The sequence below is a fragment of the Fulmarus glacialis genome, unplaced genomic scaffold (genome assembly GCF_000690835.1).
Source record: "Fulmarus glacialis isolate BGI_N327 unplaced genomic scaffold, ASM69083v1 scaffold19701, whole genome shotgun sequence".
In the NCBI taxonomy this organism is placed as follows: domain Eukaryota; kingdom Metazoa; phylum Chordata; class Aves; order Procellariiformes; family Procellariidae; genus Fulmarus; species Fulmarus glacialis.
The window spans coordinates 8,619-20,686 of NW_009192360.1; the positions used below are offsets into that span (position 1 = coordinate 8,619).

Here is a 12,068-nt window from a genome sequence, read left to right on the forward strand (position 1 = left end):
GCTGAGATCTCTCCATCTGTCATTTTCTGGTTCAGAAAGGAGAAAAAAAACAACACGCACGCACAGGCATTAGCGTTAATTAATTCTGTGATTCGCTTTCTACGTCCATAAACAAAAAGAGTAGCATATGGGATGTTTTCCAGTACAAATTAATTAACTCTTGGAATATGGTTTTCCGAATTGCCAGCAGAGCGGTTGCTGCGGAATAGATGGAGAGAGAGACAAAGTGATAATCGCAGCAGGAGCAAAACTGCTAGAAGATGATAAAAACATGCCTCTGAATATCCAGATTGCACTAGCAAGGGGAAATTCAGCAATATAAAATGGTATGGCCATTGCCTTATCTCTGTGCTAAATCATGTCTCAGATGCGTGCGGTTTGTCCTGGGTTCCACCATCAGTAATTGCTTGAGAGGTTCACAAAACCTGGAAGTGAATAGCACCGCTGGGGCGAGATGGACCTCAGGGGACAAAACACCAGAAAGGAGATGAGAGAGCAGTTGGGACGGTCCTAACAGAAAAGGGGGTGCCCCCCCGGGCATCGAGCTGCCTGTCGTAGCACAGAAATCCCAACAAGGTCATCACAGCCTACGGGAAACCAAAAGCCATCCCGACACCCTTCGGGCCATCCTGCTTTCAGCCGCTGCTCAAACAGCATTGCTCCAAGGAAAACAACTTATCCCCACTACGGCTCTGAGCATCTCTCCCAAACTGACCCAAGATACTGTGTCTAACAAAAGTCGGTGCACGTAATAAGCTCTAAGATGGCTGATGCTAGAATAGATGCACGATAAACCTCCAGCAGTTCTTTGCAAGATGCTGTTCTTAGGCCCCTGTTGTGAGGCTCAACATCCATCTCCCCTCCGTCCCCCAAATCTGGGGTGCTCTGGCCCAGGTGCCCCCCTGCCCGGTTACCCGCACGGAGCTGGAAGGTGCTACGGAAACCGGGTGCCCACACCCCCCTACTCTTCTGCGGCAACCTGGGCTTAGCATCTCTTTGGGGTTGCCTTGAAAATCCCGGTTGTACCTAGCAGAGCCAATTGTTTGCATTTCTGTAACAAACATAACGCTGAAGCATTTATTTAAAGGAACAAATCGCTTAATAGGTTTTTTTTAAAAAAAATACACTTTTTTAATATTTTCTCCCTCTCTTTTTCATTCAGCTTGTTTACCCGGGAATTTGTTCCTCCCACAAATTTGGCTTGCATTAACAGTCTTCCAATGCAGCACAGCAAAAGATGGTGGTGACCTGTTGCACAGTTTCAGGGTCGGCATAAATATATTCATTTTATCAGATGGGTTTTGCAGTGCCTGCGTAAAGTGCTTTGCACCTCCAAAGTCCACGGGCTGAAATGTATACGGCTATGGGCAGCTCCACGTAGGAAGATTGCAAACCCAGCTACAGCTGTATTCCGAAATCCCACTGATGCCCGAGTCGAAAGAGAGGATTAAGGGTGATGATCTCACTCCCGCACACGGTCTCACTGACAATAAAAGAAGAAAGCAAAGTATCATCAAGGTCTGGCTCCCCGGCGCAGGCGAACGGGGCTCTCTGCAGATACGCCGTTGACGCTCAACAGGAAAACCATGGTAGGACAACCCCATCGGCTGCTGCAATGGAAAAAAGTAATCACCCGACAGACCTTCTCTGGTGACTGTTTTTGTCGTCGGCTGCTGCGAGCAGAGGAAAACCGTCCTAGCTAACCGTCACTGCGAAGTTTCATATGATCGTATCTAAATCGTGCAATATTTTTTAGGGGTTTGGGGGTTTTTCCACTCAGAAGGATGAATTAAAAGCCGTACCCAGCCTGCAGCTGTAGGTACCAGCCTGATAGGGAAGATGCAACGGTGCAGAACGCTTCCGACCAGGGCTCGGTTTCAAGTCGGGAGGTCAGATCTGGGGCCCCTTACACCACTCTTGGCCAGTTTTCCCATTTCTCCCTGCATCCAGCTGCTGCCGTAACAGCTCCAGCCACAAACAGCCTGGCTCTGCACTCAATAACCGCACGGCATTTTAACTGTCGCCGTCCTCATTTTAATAAAAAGTGAGAAATCTGCACTAAACAATTACATCTATGCTTAGATCTTTATTATTTTCCCCTCCTTATTATGCTGCCAGCAGAGAGATTTCTTGGGTCAGGTCAGCAGACAAAAGAAACAGAAATAGAAGCTGATTTTTCATGGCAAGCTGCCACGATCCTCCGGCCGGAGACGTCACGTTGTACAAAAGGCCTTGGTGAGGAGGATACGGGACACCTTCCTCTTTCACCCCTGCTTCGGCACAAACAGCTATAAATCTTCCAAACCTTGCAAAGAGACCGGTAATTGCACCGTTATCCCCAGCACCAGCTTGGGGTTATTTGCTTTTCCCCTTGGCACCGTGGGAGCTGGTTTTTTGGCAGGCCAGGGAGGAGACCCTGGCACAGCCTGGCCCCCCCAAAGCCCCCGAGCCCCCGCTGACCAGTCCCAAACTACCCGATAACCCAGAAAATAATTTTTCAGTGCAAACAGCAAACTGTTCGTTCCGAAACAAATTGCAAATGGGGTAGTCGAAGGGCTCAGGGTGTAATTAAAGGACTTGGGAAAGCCTTATTGAGGAAAAGCAGCTGGTTTTCTGTTCAATTTTTTAAGAGTAAGATTCACATCCTGAGCACGCTGATAACGATAATTGCAGTGGAGCCATTAATACCGCTGCAGTTAAGCGTGTATTAATTTTCGTACATTACAAACCTCAACTAGGTTTACCCCGAGGCAGTAATTTGTTCCAGGATAAAACCCACCATGAGAACCCCTCGGTTCGTAAGTGAGCTGCTTTGCTGGAAAACTCTCCTTTGCCTATTGGAAAAATGATAGGAGAACATTTACAACCAGAGCATGATGTAAGTGTGGCACGAGGGGCTCTTCCCCTGGTTAAACAGGTCCTTCTTGGCTGTTAGCGTCCTTGGGTGAAATAGTATCTTACTTTTGGATTTTAACTTAAAACTGCAAAAATAAACACTTCAAGTCACTCAATGAGCACGTCCAGCAAATTTCTTTCGAGACGTTTTGATTTGCAAATCTGCATTTCCAGGGTGAGGCAAGACAAAGTGAATTTTCTGGCATCTCTTTGGTTGTGAAACAGCTCTCCAGCTCCCAAGACACAGAGGGGTGTTATCGGCAGCCTGGGGAGGACTGAATTTCTCGTCCTGCCCTCTCTGGCCACGGCAGCGGGAGCCTGAGCCCTCTTACAAACCACGCACAAAGCATCAAGAAATTCAGACCAGCGTGAAGCAGCATTAAGTTCAGGTTACAGCTGCAAGCTCCCCAGCTGCCCAGCCTCAGGGGGACCCAAACCCAAACTATTTCTGCTTTCCAAAGCAAGGCTGAGATAGTTAGCTCCGATTCAGCCCCGGAGAGAACGATTGTCCCCCCAGCCTGCACGCCTTCCCATCGCCCTGCCCGGCCTCCGGGACGGTTTGGTGGCAGAGCCACCGTGGCACGGAGCAGCCCTGCCAGGGATGCTCTGGGAGGGAGATGTGGGGTGTCAAACTGCCGGAGTACTCGGGGTACGGGTGAAGAGCGGCCGTCGCTGCAAGCCGCAGCATCTGCTCTCTGCGCAAGGCTAGCGCCTCGCCGGCACGCACCGGCAGGACTCGTCGGGCTGGGCAAGCGGCAACAAGCCCCAGCAAGCCCCAGGCTCTGGCTGCCGGGCAGTCCTTGCCTGGTTTATTTTCCCCCCCTCTCCTATTTTCAGAGACGAGCCAGAAGCCGCCTGCACGCGAGCAGGGCTCAACCCGCCCTGGGACCATCAGTAGCATGCTCAGACGCCATCAGCACCGCTATCTATTCCTAAATTTCCGTTCGGGCAAAACCAAGACCTTCACTTTTAAGGGTGAACATGAACCCTTACATCGTCCATCTGTTCTCCCGTGCAACCTTCATTGCATCAAACGAGCCCAGCGGTCCAGGGCACGAGGCACTCGAAGTCACGTCCCAAAAATCAAGGAGATGAGTGTGGTCCTCCAAACGTCCCTGCGGGCTTTGCACAACCCCACGGAGAACGGGATCCAGCCTCAGAGCATCGCAGCCAGGTTTCCAAACGCTGAGCTCCAGGTTTTGCAGGAGCAGCGCAGGGACACGCCAGGCACGTTGCCGCTTCGGGATGGCCACAGGCTTTTGAAATGACTGCCGTGCTCCTCTGGTGACACAGAGTAAATTTTAATGACCACGTTCATAACCACAGAGAAGGGTGTAAAACCAAAACGCTGACACAACTTTAACTACAGCGACACAAATGTGCTGCTATAATATTTTTACAGTTTCTTTTTATACATAATGCATGATCCTTCTGCTCAAGTTTCCTCTACGTTCTTTTCCCGTGAAATAATTTACATTAATACATAATTTATTACGGCAACTTGTAAAGCAATTACGGGTTTCAATCAATTTTTCTTCTCCTTTTTGGCAGAAAAATTCTGTTTGGATCCTAACCCAAACATTTCTCTTCACACGGGTGCGCATCCAATTCCCTTTTTTCCCCCACCTTGTTCAAGTTGAATTTCAGTCTCCCGGTCTCCGTGCACAGGACAAAAGGCAGCCTGCATTTTCCACTGCCCCCTGTTTACGTTTTGAAAGATGATTTCTAAACGTGGAACAAATTTAATGGTTGTAATTAGCCGATGGCAGTACCATAGAGCCTTCCCACTGCAGAAATAAGATTAAAATACGATGTGCGGAGCTGTGCTTCAATGGGAAATGAAAACAACAGCCCCCAAATCTACTGCTGGAGAATAAACACACACCAGCGGGCTGCGGGCTCCTCGTGCCAACAGCCTGCACGGAGGAGGGAAATTCCCCACCTCGACGGTGAAACGTGCCCTGCTCTTCAACGCGATCTTCTGGCGAGGTCTCCCCGCTCCAGCTACGCCTTGTTGGCTTTCCCCGCGCGGCTTTTTCTCTTTGTGGGTTGACTGTGCTTGAACACGCACCAAGATGCTGTTCTACGCTGATGGCTTTCCAAAAAGAAAAACAAAAAAACAAACCCCAAATCCCAGGAAATCCCGGTTCAGAAACAGGAGGCGTGCAAGCCCTGCACTGGGAGGCAGAGCGGCGGGCGGGCGCTTTCGGGATGCGATCGAGGGGCATCGCCCCCCCCAGCTGGAATTCCTTCTGGCTTCTTGGCTTTCCTCCATCACCCACACGGTGTGAAAAGTAATTTCCAGGTAAGAGGTGTGCAATGACGAGACCCAAGACTGCAAACCCCCCCGGGCACACTCGCCTCTCGGACCGCTGGCGTTGCCAAACCGCGCCGGTGGAGAAGCGTGCCGAAGGACAGACGAGCGCTTCATCCATCACCCCGCAGCACCCTACAAGGACAAATTCTGGGGGTGCTTTCCAAGGGAAAAAGCAAATGACGGTTACTTTTAAAACAGCATTTCGCAGAAGATGCACGCGGGATCCGTCCCGACGGGCTCAAACACATTCCTCCCCTTCCCTTTTACGAGCAGGGCTGCGCGTGCGACGCCCGCCGCGCCGGGACTCCGATCCCGCGGCACTCGCAAGCACTTTGTCACAGCCTCAGTAAAACCTTGCCTGCAGTTTGCCTCAAAGATAATTTCTTGCTTACACAGAAAATGGGAGGCCACGGCTGTCGGCACGCGCCCGCTGAGTTTCTCTTAGAAGGCTGGACTAGCGCAGCCGCTGGCGCTACCGATTTAGACGTTGAGTGCTGCTTATAGACCTGCTAGCGAACGGTTAGGCGACGCTGCCAATGCCTTGTTAAAATATTGTAGATTTTCTTTTGCCATCCGCCCAAAGACAGAAAAAATTTCACCATAGGAAGTCAAAAGTCATGCCGCAACTTTCTAATATGCCGCCTTCTTTTTCTAGCACAGTCACCGGTATTTTCACTGGGGAGATGTTGATGGAGGCTGCAGGGGAAGGAAAGGAAAAAAAAAGGAGGGAAAAAACCCTGTCCAACAACAGGACAATTCTTACACTCCCAGGTGTTTCAAGGACCCATCAAGGAGAAGGGAAAAAAGAAATTGTTGAATTTATAGTTTTAGGTATTTCACCTTTAATCTTCCTCCCACAAAGGGCTCTATAAAGATAAAAACCAATCTTTTTTGTAGTATTATCATCATACTGGCAGGAGTATTTTTTATAAATCTAAAAATCAAAAGATTATTTGGGTCACCTTGAGAACTGGATCTAACATTGCATCATCCGACATATCAAGTCTTTAATAATGTTTACTCATATATTAAGTTATATTACAATCTATAATCGATTTTCAGATTCTTCCGGCGTTTAGTACATTACGAGGTACCTACATCTAAGATGCATGGGCTTCAGCTTACTCTTTTTCCCCATGGGTAAGCAGGACCCCAGCCTTGCCATCGTGGGCCAGCTGGGTTTCTTGGTCATGGTGTGTTACGCATCCCCTGGGGCTTTGACCCAACTTCTTCCTTCTCCTTCCTGGAGATAAATGCTTCTGAGCCAATGCCTGTGGGAAGCTCCAGGATTTGGATGCTGCTCTCCCTGGCAGCGTGGCCAAGACTGGGCTTCCCTCTGCCCCACTGTCCCATGGCCACCGGGACCAGCCGTGAGCTGCCTTCCTGCCCAAAGCTGCCCTCAGCCCCAAACGCAACCGGGAAGACCCTGTGCTAAGACCTTCAGCCTCTTCTGGCTAAAAACCCAGAAAATTCAGCCAACTTTCCTCCATCCCCCCAACATCGTACATGGGACTATGAGTCTTTGCCTGCCGTCGGCTGTGCTACCAGTCCAAACTTCACTGCGGGGAGACCTTATCGTGCTCTACAACTACCTGAAAGGAGGTTGTAGTGAGGTGGGGGTTGGTCTCTTCTCCAAGAGGAAATGGCCTCGAATTGCACCAGGGGAGGTTTAGATTGGACATTAGGAAAAATCTCTTTACTGAAAGAGTGGTCAGGCCTTGGAACAGGCTGCCCAGGGAAGTGGTGGAGTCACCATTCCTGGAAGTATTTAAAAGACATGTAGATGAGGCGCTTAGGGACATCATTTAGTCAGCATGGTGGTGCTGGGTTGACAGTTGGATTCGATGATCTTAGAGGTCTTTTCCAGCCTTAATGATTCTATGATTCTACTTATCTCAGTGCTTTCCACCGACAGGGACTTGGCCCCTTGACCTGAAATATTCCCCCAGTTTTGCATTTGGTGCCATTATAATCACAGGACTTATTTAAAAAGTCAAGCAAGTTTTGCTACTGGATTAGTCTGTGATCGTGGCCCATGTTTGGAGACATCTAGAAGAACACTCAGGAAAGATGCCTAAAATTAAACCCAAGCCACCTGATGCCCTTGCATGCCGGAGAGACTGGCTCCTCTTGACTGGGCATGATGAAGACCAATAATGGCAGGCTGTGGTCAAGGAGGTGACATTCAGTTCCCTTGGAAAGAGGATAACATGGCAGTCAAGGAAGACCAGCGCAGCGCTACGAAGATGCAGAAGATTTTGCAAAGGCTCTTAAAGACAAGCTGCTTTCCAATTAAGCGTAGACTCTTCATATCTGTTGAAGAGCCTGCCCGTGCCACAGCGCAAGACAAAACCGCCTGATTGGGTTTCTTTGGTCCTCACTGATGTTTGACAGGCAGAAGAAAGGGAACGGGCTGTCTCTACCCCTTCTTGACTTTGAGGCTTGTGACTTTCATCTGAACAAATCCAAATGCTTTCCATCTTTCCCCACCCCCCCAATGACTGGAGTTATCAGAGAGCTTGGGAAATATCTCCTGTCAATGCATGTGCTCAGCTCCCATTAACGGTAACGAGAGTTGTGTCCATGAAGAAAAGGGGCAGCCTCTTTGTCTGTAAAGTATTGGCTTTCATAGCAAGTAGGTTGGCTCAAACTACAACTTTAACTGGGTTTTGAGACTTTGCCTAGTGACTGGCTCCCTCCTACAAAACCCAAAGGGCACAATATAACAGCACATCCTCCAGCACTATCAGTTTTTCAGGCTCACCGGCCAAGGCACCAATCCCCCATCAATTTTGGTGGCTGTTCAGCATAAAAACTGATAGCAAGGTCTGACATGAAAGGTATTAAACATCCTATACCATGGTTATTGTCAAAGGCAAAAATAAGACATTTTCCTTGTTGTTTGAAGGCTGTCCAAATACTTCGTGCCAAGTGGTAGAACATTTTAGCGATAATACTGATATTTATTACTTGCATCGTGCAAAGAGTCAAGAGCCACGGTCACGGGCTGGATACTCAAACACAATCTCAGACCCAAAACGCTCATGATCTCAACTGTACAAGTTACTCTAAAAATAAGCAGACTTTTCAAAGCACTGAGGAGGAGGAAGGAGATAAGCAATTCACTCAGCAATGGCAACGGGGCAGGACAACCGCCTCTGGGAAGGAGGGTGGCATGGGCGTGATGGCCATGTGTGGGTGGTGGGGTGGGTGCCCTCCATCCCTGTTACATGGGGCAGGTGGGTGGATGCCCACCCCAGGGTCTGCAAGGGAGCATTTTTTGGAGAGATCCAGCCAGTCAGGACATCTTCCCGTCCATCGCTATAGGGAAGCGGGAGCCGAGGTGGAGTAAATACAGACAGAAGTTACTTACCCATCACGCCACAAGAGAAGAGGGTAGGTCCTTGACTCATCTTTGGAGTGTGCTGCAAACAACCAGAAAAACTATTAACTTCTCGCAGACTCAACCGGAGCACCAGAAACCACCCTGCCTCCAGCCTCGGCAAAGCCGCGCGGCACCCGGTGGGGAGGAGAGCCTCGGGCGCCCGCGACGGTCCCGTTTCGGCAGGGACCAGGGGACAGACCCAGTCATCTTCCCTCAGTGAAATCAAATTTAATTAAACACTGCAGAGAGTCGGTGTCGACGCCTGAGCTTGCAAATCACGGCTCCTGCCCCTAGTCCTTACCCACGGGAATAGCTGCAGCGAGGGCCCCAGCCCCGGGACCCCAAACATCACGGCTCCTGCACCTAGTCCTTACCCACGGGAATAGCTGCAGCGAGGTCCCCAGCCCCGGGACCCAAAACACCAGAGAAACTAAACCGGGAGCTGCAATTCAGCGGTAATTCTGGATTGGGCAAGAAAGCAACAGCAGTGGTGGTATCTGAACCCCATCCAAGCCCATTAAGGCCTCCTGTCTAGGTACAAAGCAGCTATTCAGTTTTTTTTTTAAACATACAGTGTGTTTCTAAGGCAAGGCGCCCTCACCCCAGCACTTCTGGGGAGTCCGCATTCAGATTGTGCTGATTTGCACTAAAAATAGGGAAAAATGCCACTGTGTGGGTACAAAATAATCCTGGATGCTTTTTACACTCTTTTTTCCCAAGAATTTTCCTCTTGACAGCATAAGAGACATCATCAGACTTCTAAAAATGGGCATGGACAGTTTTATATACAATAAATCAATATGTCATCTGCAGCTACATGCTATTTCAGCTATGTCTGCAAAAACACACTTTCACACTAATTGTTCTTTTATTATCCCCCAAAATATCCATATTCTGCTTCTTTCCTGGCAACACCATCCCATCTGACCAAGGCTTTACATCCTCTGAGGGAAGCACCAGCGTGACCTCCCCATTCATCTGCGCTGTCGTAGCTGCGTTTTACCTGGCGTTGGGCCACCACATTCACATCTTCTCTCCTGACCCATGTTTTACACGTTGCCTGCTCACATAACAATAATAATAACGTACCAAATGCTGGCACCTGCCTGTACAGAGCAATCCAACATAAGGATCCCACTTTATATACAGAATATTGTCAATATTGAATATAGAGGGACGTGGAGGCAGAAAACAACGATGGGGTGCAGATGCGGAGAAAGTAAATAAGGGTTGGTCACCTTCTTTGGAGCATGTGCCACTTTTCTAGGTGAAATCAGGCTAATTCTATCTGCCAAGCCCCATCTCATGAAGTGGCAGGTAGAATTAATCAGGAGACAGCGAGGACAGGCAGCTGTCTCCAAAGAACGGCCAAAGTGGAGCAGCGATGGAAGTGGGACAAGCCCCAGGGAAGGCAGCAGTCATGTACCATTTTGTAAGAGTTCCATGTTAACACCAAACTGGGAACTGAACCAAACGAGCCCATCGGGCATTGGTAGGTGATACTGTCCTGCTGCTTGCACATTTATTTCCTTTAGGTTTTGGTTTTTGGCCTTTCCCATGAAGTCAACGGAAAAACTCTTGCTTTCTTTGGTGGATCAGACTTCTTGTGAACATCTACCCTAATTTAACAGCCCGGACAACCCGACAATTGTGTAAGCAGGACTATTATTGCACTATTGACCCAGCCCCAGAGCTGCGGGAGGCACTCGGCAAACACGCGAGGGCAAAGTTTCGCGTTACAGCTCTGCACCTCCTCTGCCTGCCATCGGACAGCCCGGGTGCCCATCCCTTCCCGTAGGAGTAGAAGAAACTACTTCTCGTCCTCCTTTCTGCAGCAAGTTCCCCTCCACCTGCCCCGCACACCTCCTGGGGCACAGCCGGCGGCGGATGCTCCGGCTCCCCCCTCGCTGCCCCGAGCAGCAAAAAGCCGCAGCCGCGGGAGATGCTGCCTTCCCAGCAGAAGCCAACGCTAAAGCAAGGATATTTTTCTAATATATCAATACCTTTCCTTCCCAGATTTCACCCTTTTAAGGCAGGATTTAACGCTGCCTCTGGCTTGCTCGCTTTCTCCTCTGCCGCCTACTGCCAGGGCGGCCTGCCTTTGCCCCGGCACACTGGGCTATCTGCTCAGGAAGCCTGACCGGACAGTTCGTCATCCTCAGCAAACTTAGGCATTTATATTTCTTTTATGCTCAAAATGCCCATTTATGGCTAGCCCTGCCAGATGCTTCCTGCCGTGTTCCTGCACGCCCTTATCTGAGGCTCTCAGCACACCCCGCGAGGAATAGCCTTTCGGTCTAATTTCTTCTCGGACTATGACCATCCCTCCTGAAAGACAGAGGAGCAAACGTCCATGACCAGCCTTGCTCTGGGCTTTCTCAGATGGCTCTCCATCATCCCGCACCTCCTCCTCCTGCCCCTGCTCCCCACCCTCGCTTGCTCTGACACCGTCCCCAGACAATGCGTTGCCCCTCATTTCCCACTACCGTAGGTACGCTCAGCCCCATGGACTTGTTCACCCCTTGCAGCATCATTTAGGCTGTTTGCTGCCCCTAGTTTGGTTTTTTTTTTGTTGCCTCCTCATTTGGCATGGTTGGATTTGCATCCCTCCAGCCTGCCAGTGAGACTGTTAAGTACCACAGCACTGCCCTTCACTTCTCCCACCTAATCCTGCTCCCCACTTGCTCATCCTCCTATTAATGATGAGCATCTCTTCGCTGTTGGTGAAGCAACTTCTCGCCTGTGTTATTCACGGTACTGATTTTATTTTTTTCTACTGTTTATTCCATTGCGTGCTTACTGAAATTCACATATGCAAAAGCCACAGCACTCCAATCGTTTACTGTTCGCCTGCTCCTTGGATATTAATGCAGCTCAGTAGAAATCAGTGCTATAAACCACCTAAGGGTTTTTGTGCTGCAGGGCTGGATCTTTATTATAAAGCTACAGCAAAGCTCTCGGCAGCAAAAGAGTTTTGAACGAAGATTTCACAAAGCTTACCAGCTCAGTCCTGCATGTTACAGAGTCAGCACCTTTGTTTTCCCGAGTTTTGGTTAAGATCATCACCATGGTAATGCAGTCCTGCCTCGGAGTCCATCAGGGTCCAGGCGAAGGGCACCGGCAGCCGTGGTCTGGCGAAGCTCCTCTTTCAGTGCATGTTCCCCCGGGAAAGGCTCGGCCCCGCCGGCTCCCACCGGCTCCTCGGGGGATGCACAGGATTCCGAGCACGAAAAACTCCCTGTAGGCACAGAGAGAGAGAGGAACAGCTTTAAGGGATTTGCCTGGGGAGACGGCGGGATGAGGGTGGGTGTGCTGGGCAAGGGGCGAGCGCTGCCTGAAAAACACCCCGACGGCAGTTACTCCAGGGCAGTATTTATTTTAGATTCTTAAATATTGTTGGTGTACCTCTGCACCCCATCAGCGCAGAGATGCTGCGCGGGACGGGCTCTCGCACGAGCTGCTGGAAGCACT

General features: G+C 49.9%; 1 protein-coding gene across 1 annotated transcript in view; it reads right to left on the bottom strand.

The window, feature by feature from the left end:
* FAM53B (family with sequence similarity 53, member B) overlaps positions 1-11,666 on the bottom strand; it is a gene marked incomplete at its 3' end in the record, with an annotated part of 14,784 nt that extends 3,118 nt beyond the window's left edge. The window contains 3 exon segments of the mRNA XM_009587050.1: positions 1-26; positions 8,586-8,637; positions 11,598-11,666. The exon segment at positions 1-26 is cut by the window's left edge and continues 6 nt beyond it. Of these exon segments, the coding sequence (XP_009585345.1) occupies positions 1-26; positions 8,586-8,637; positions 11,598-11,666 (147 nt within the window).
* Between the last annotated feature and the right edge of the window lie 402 nt (positions 11,667-12,068).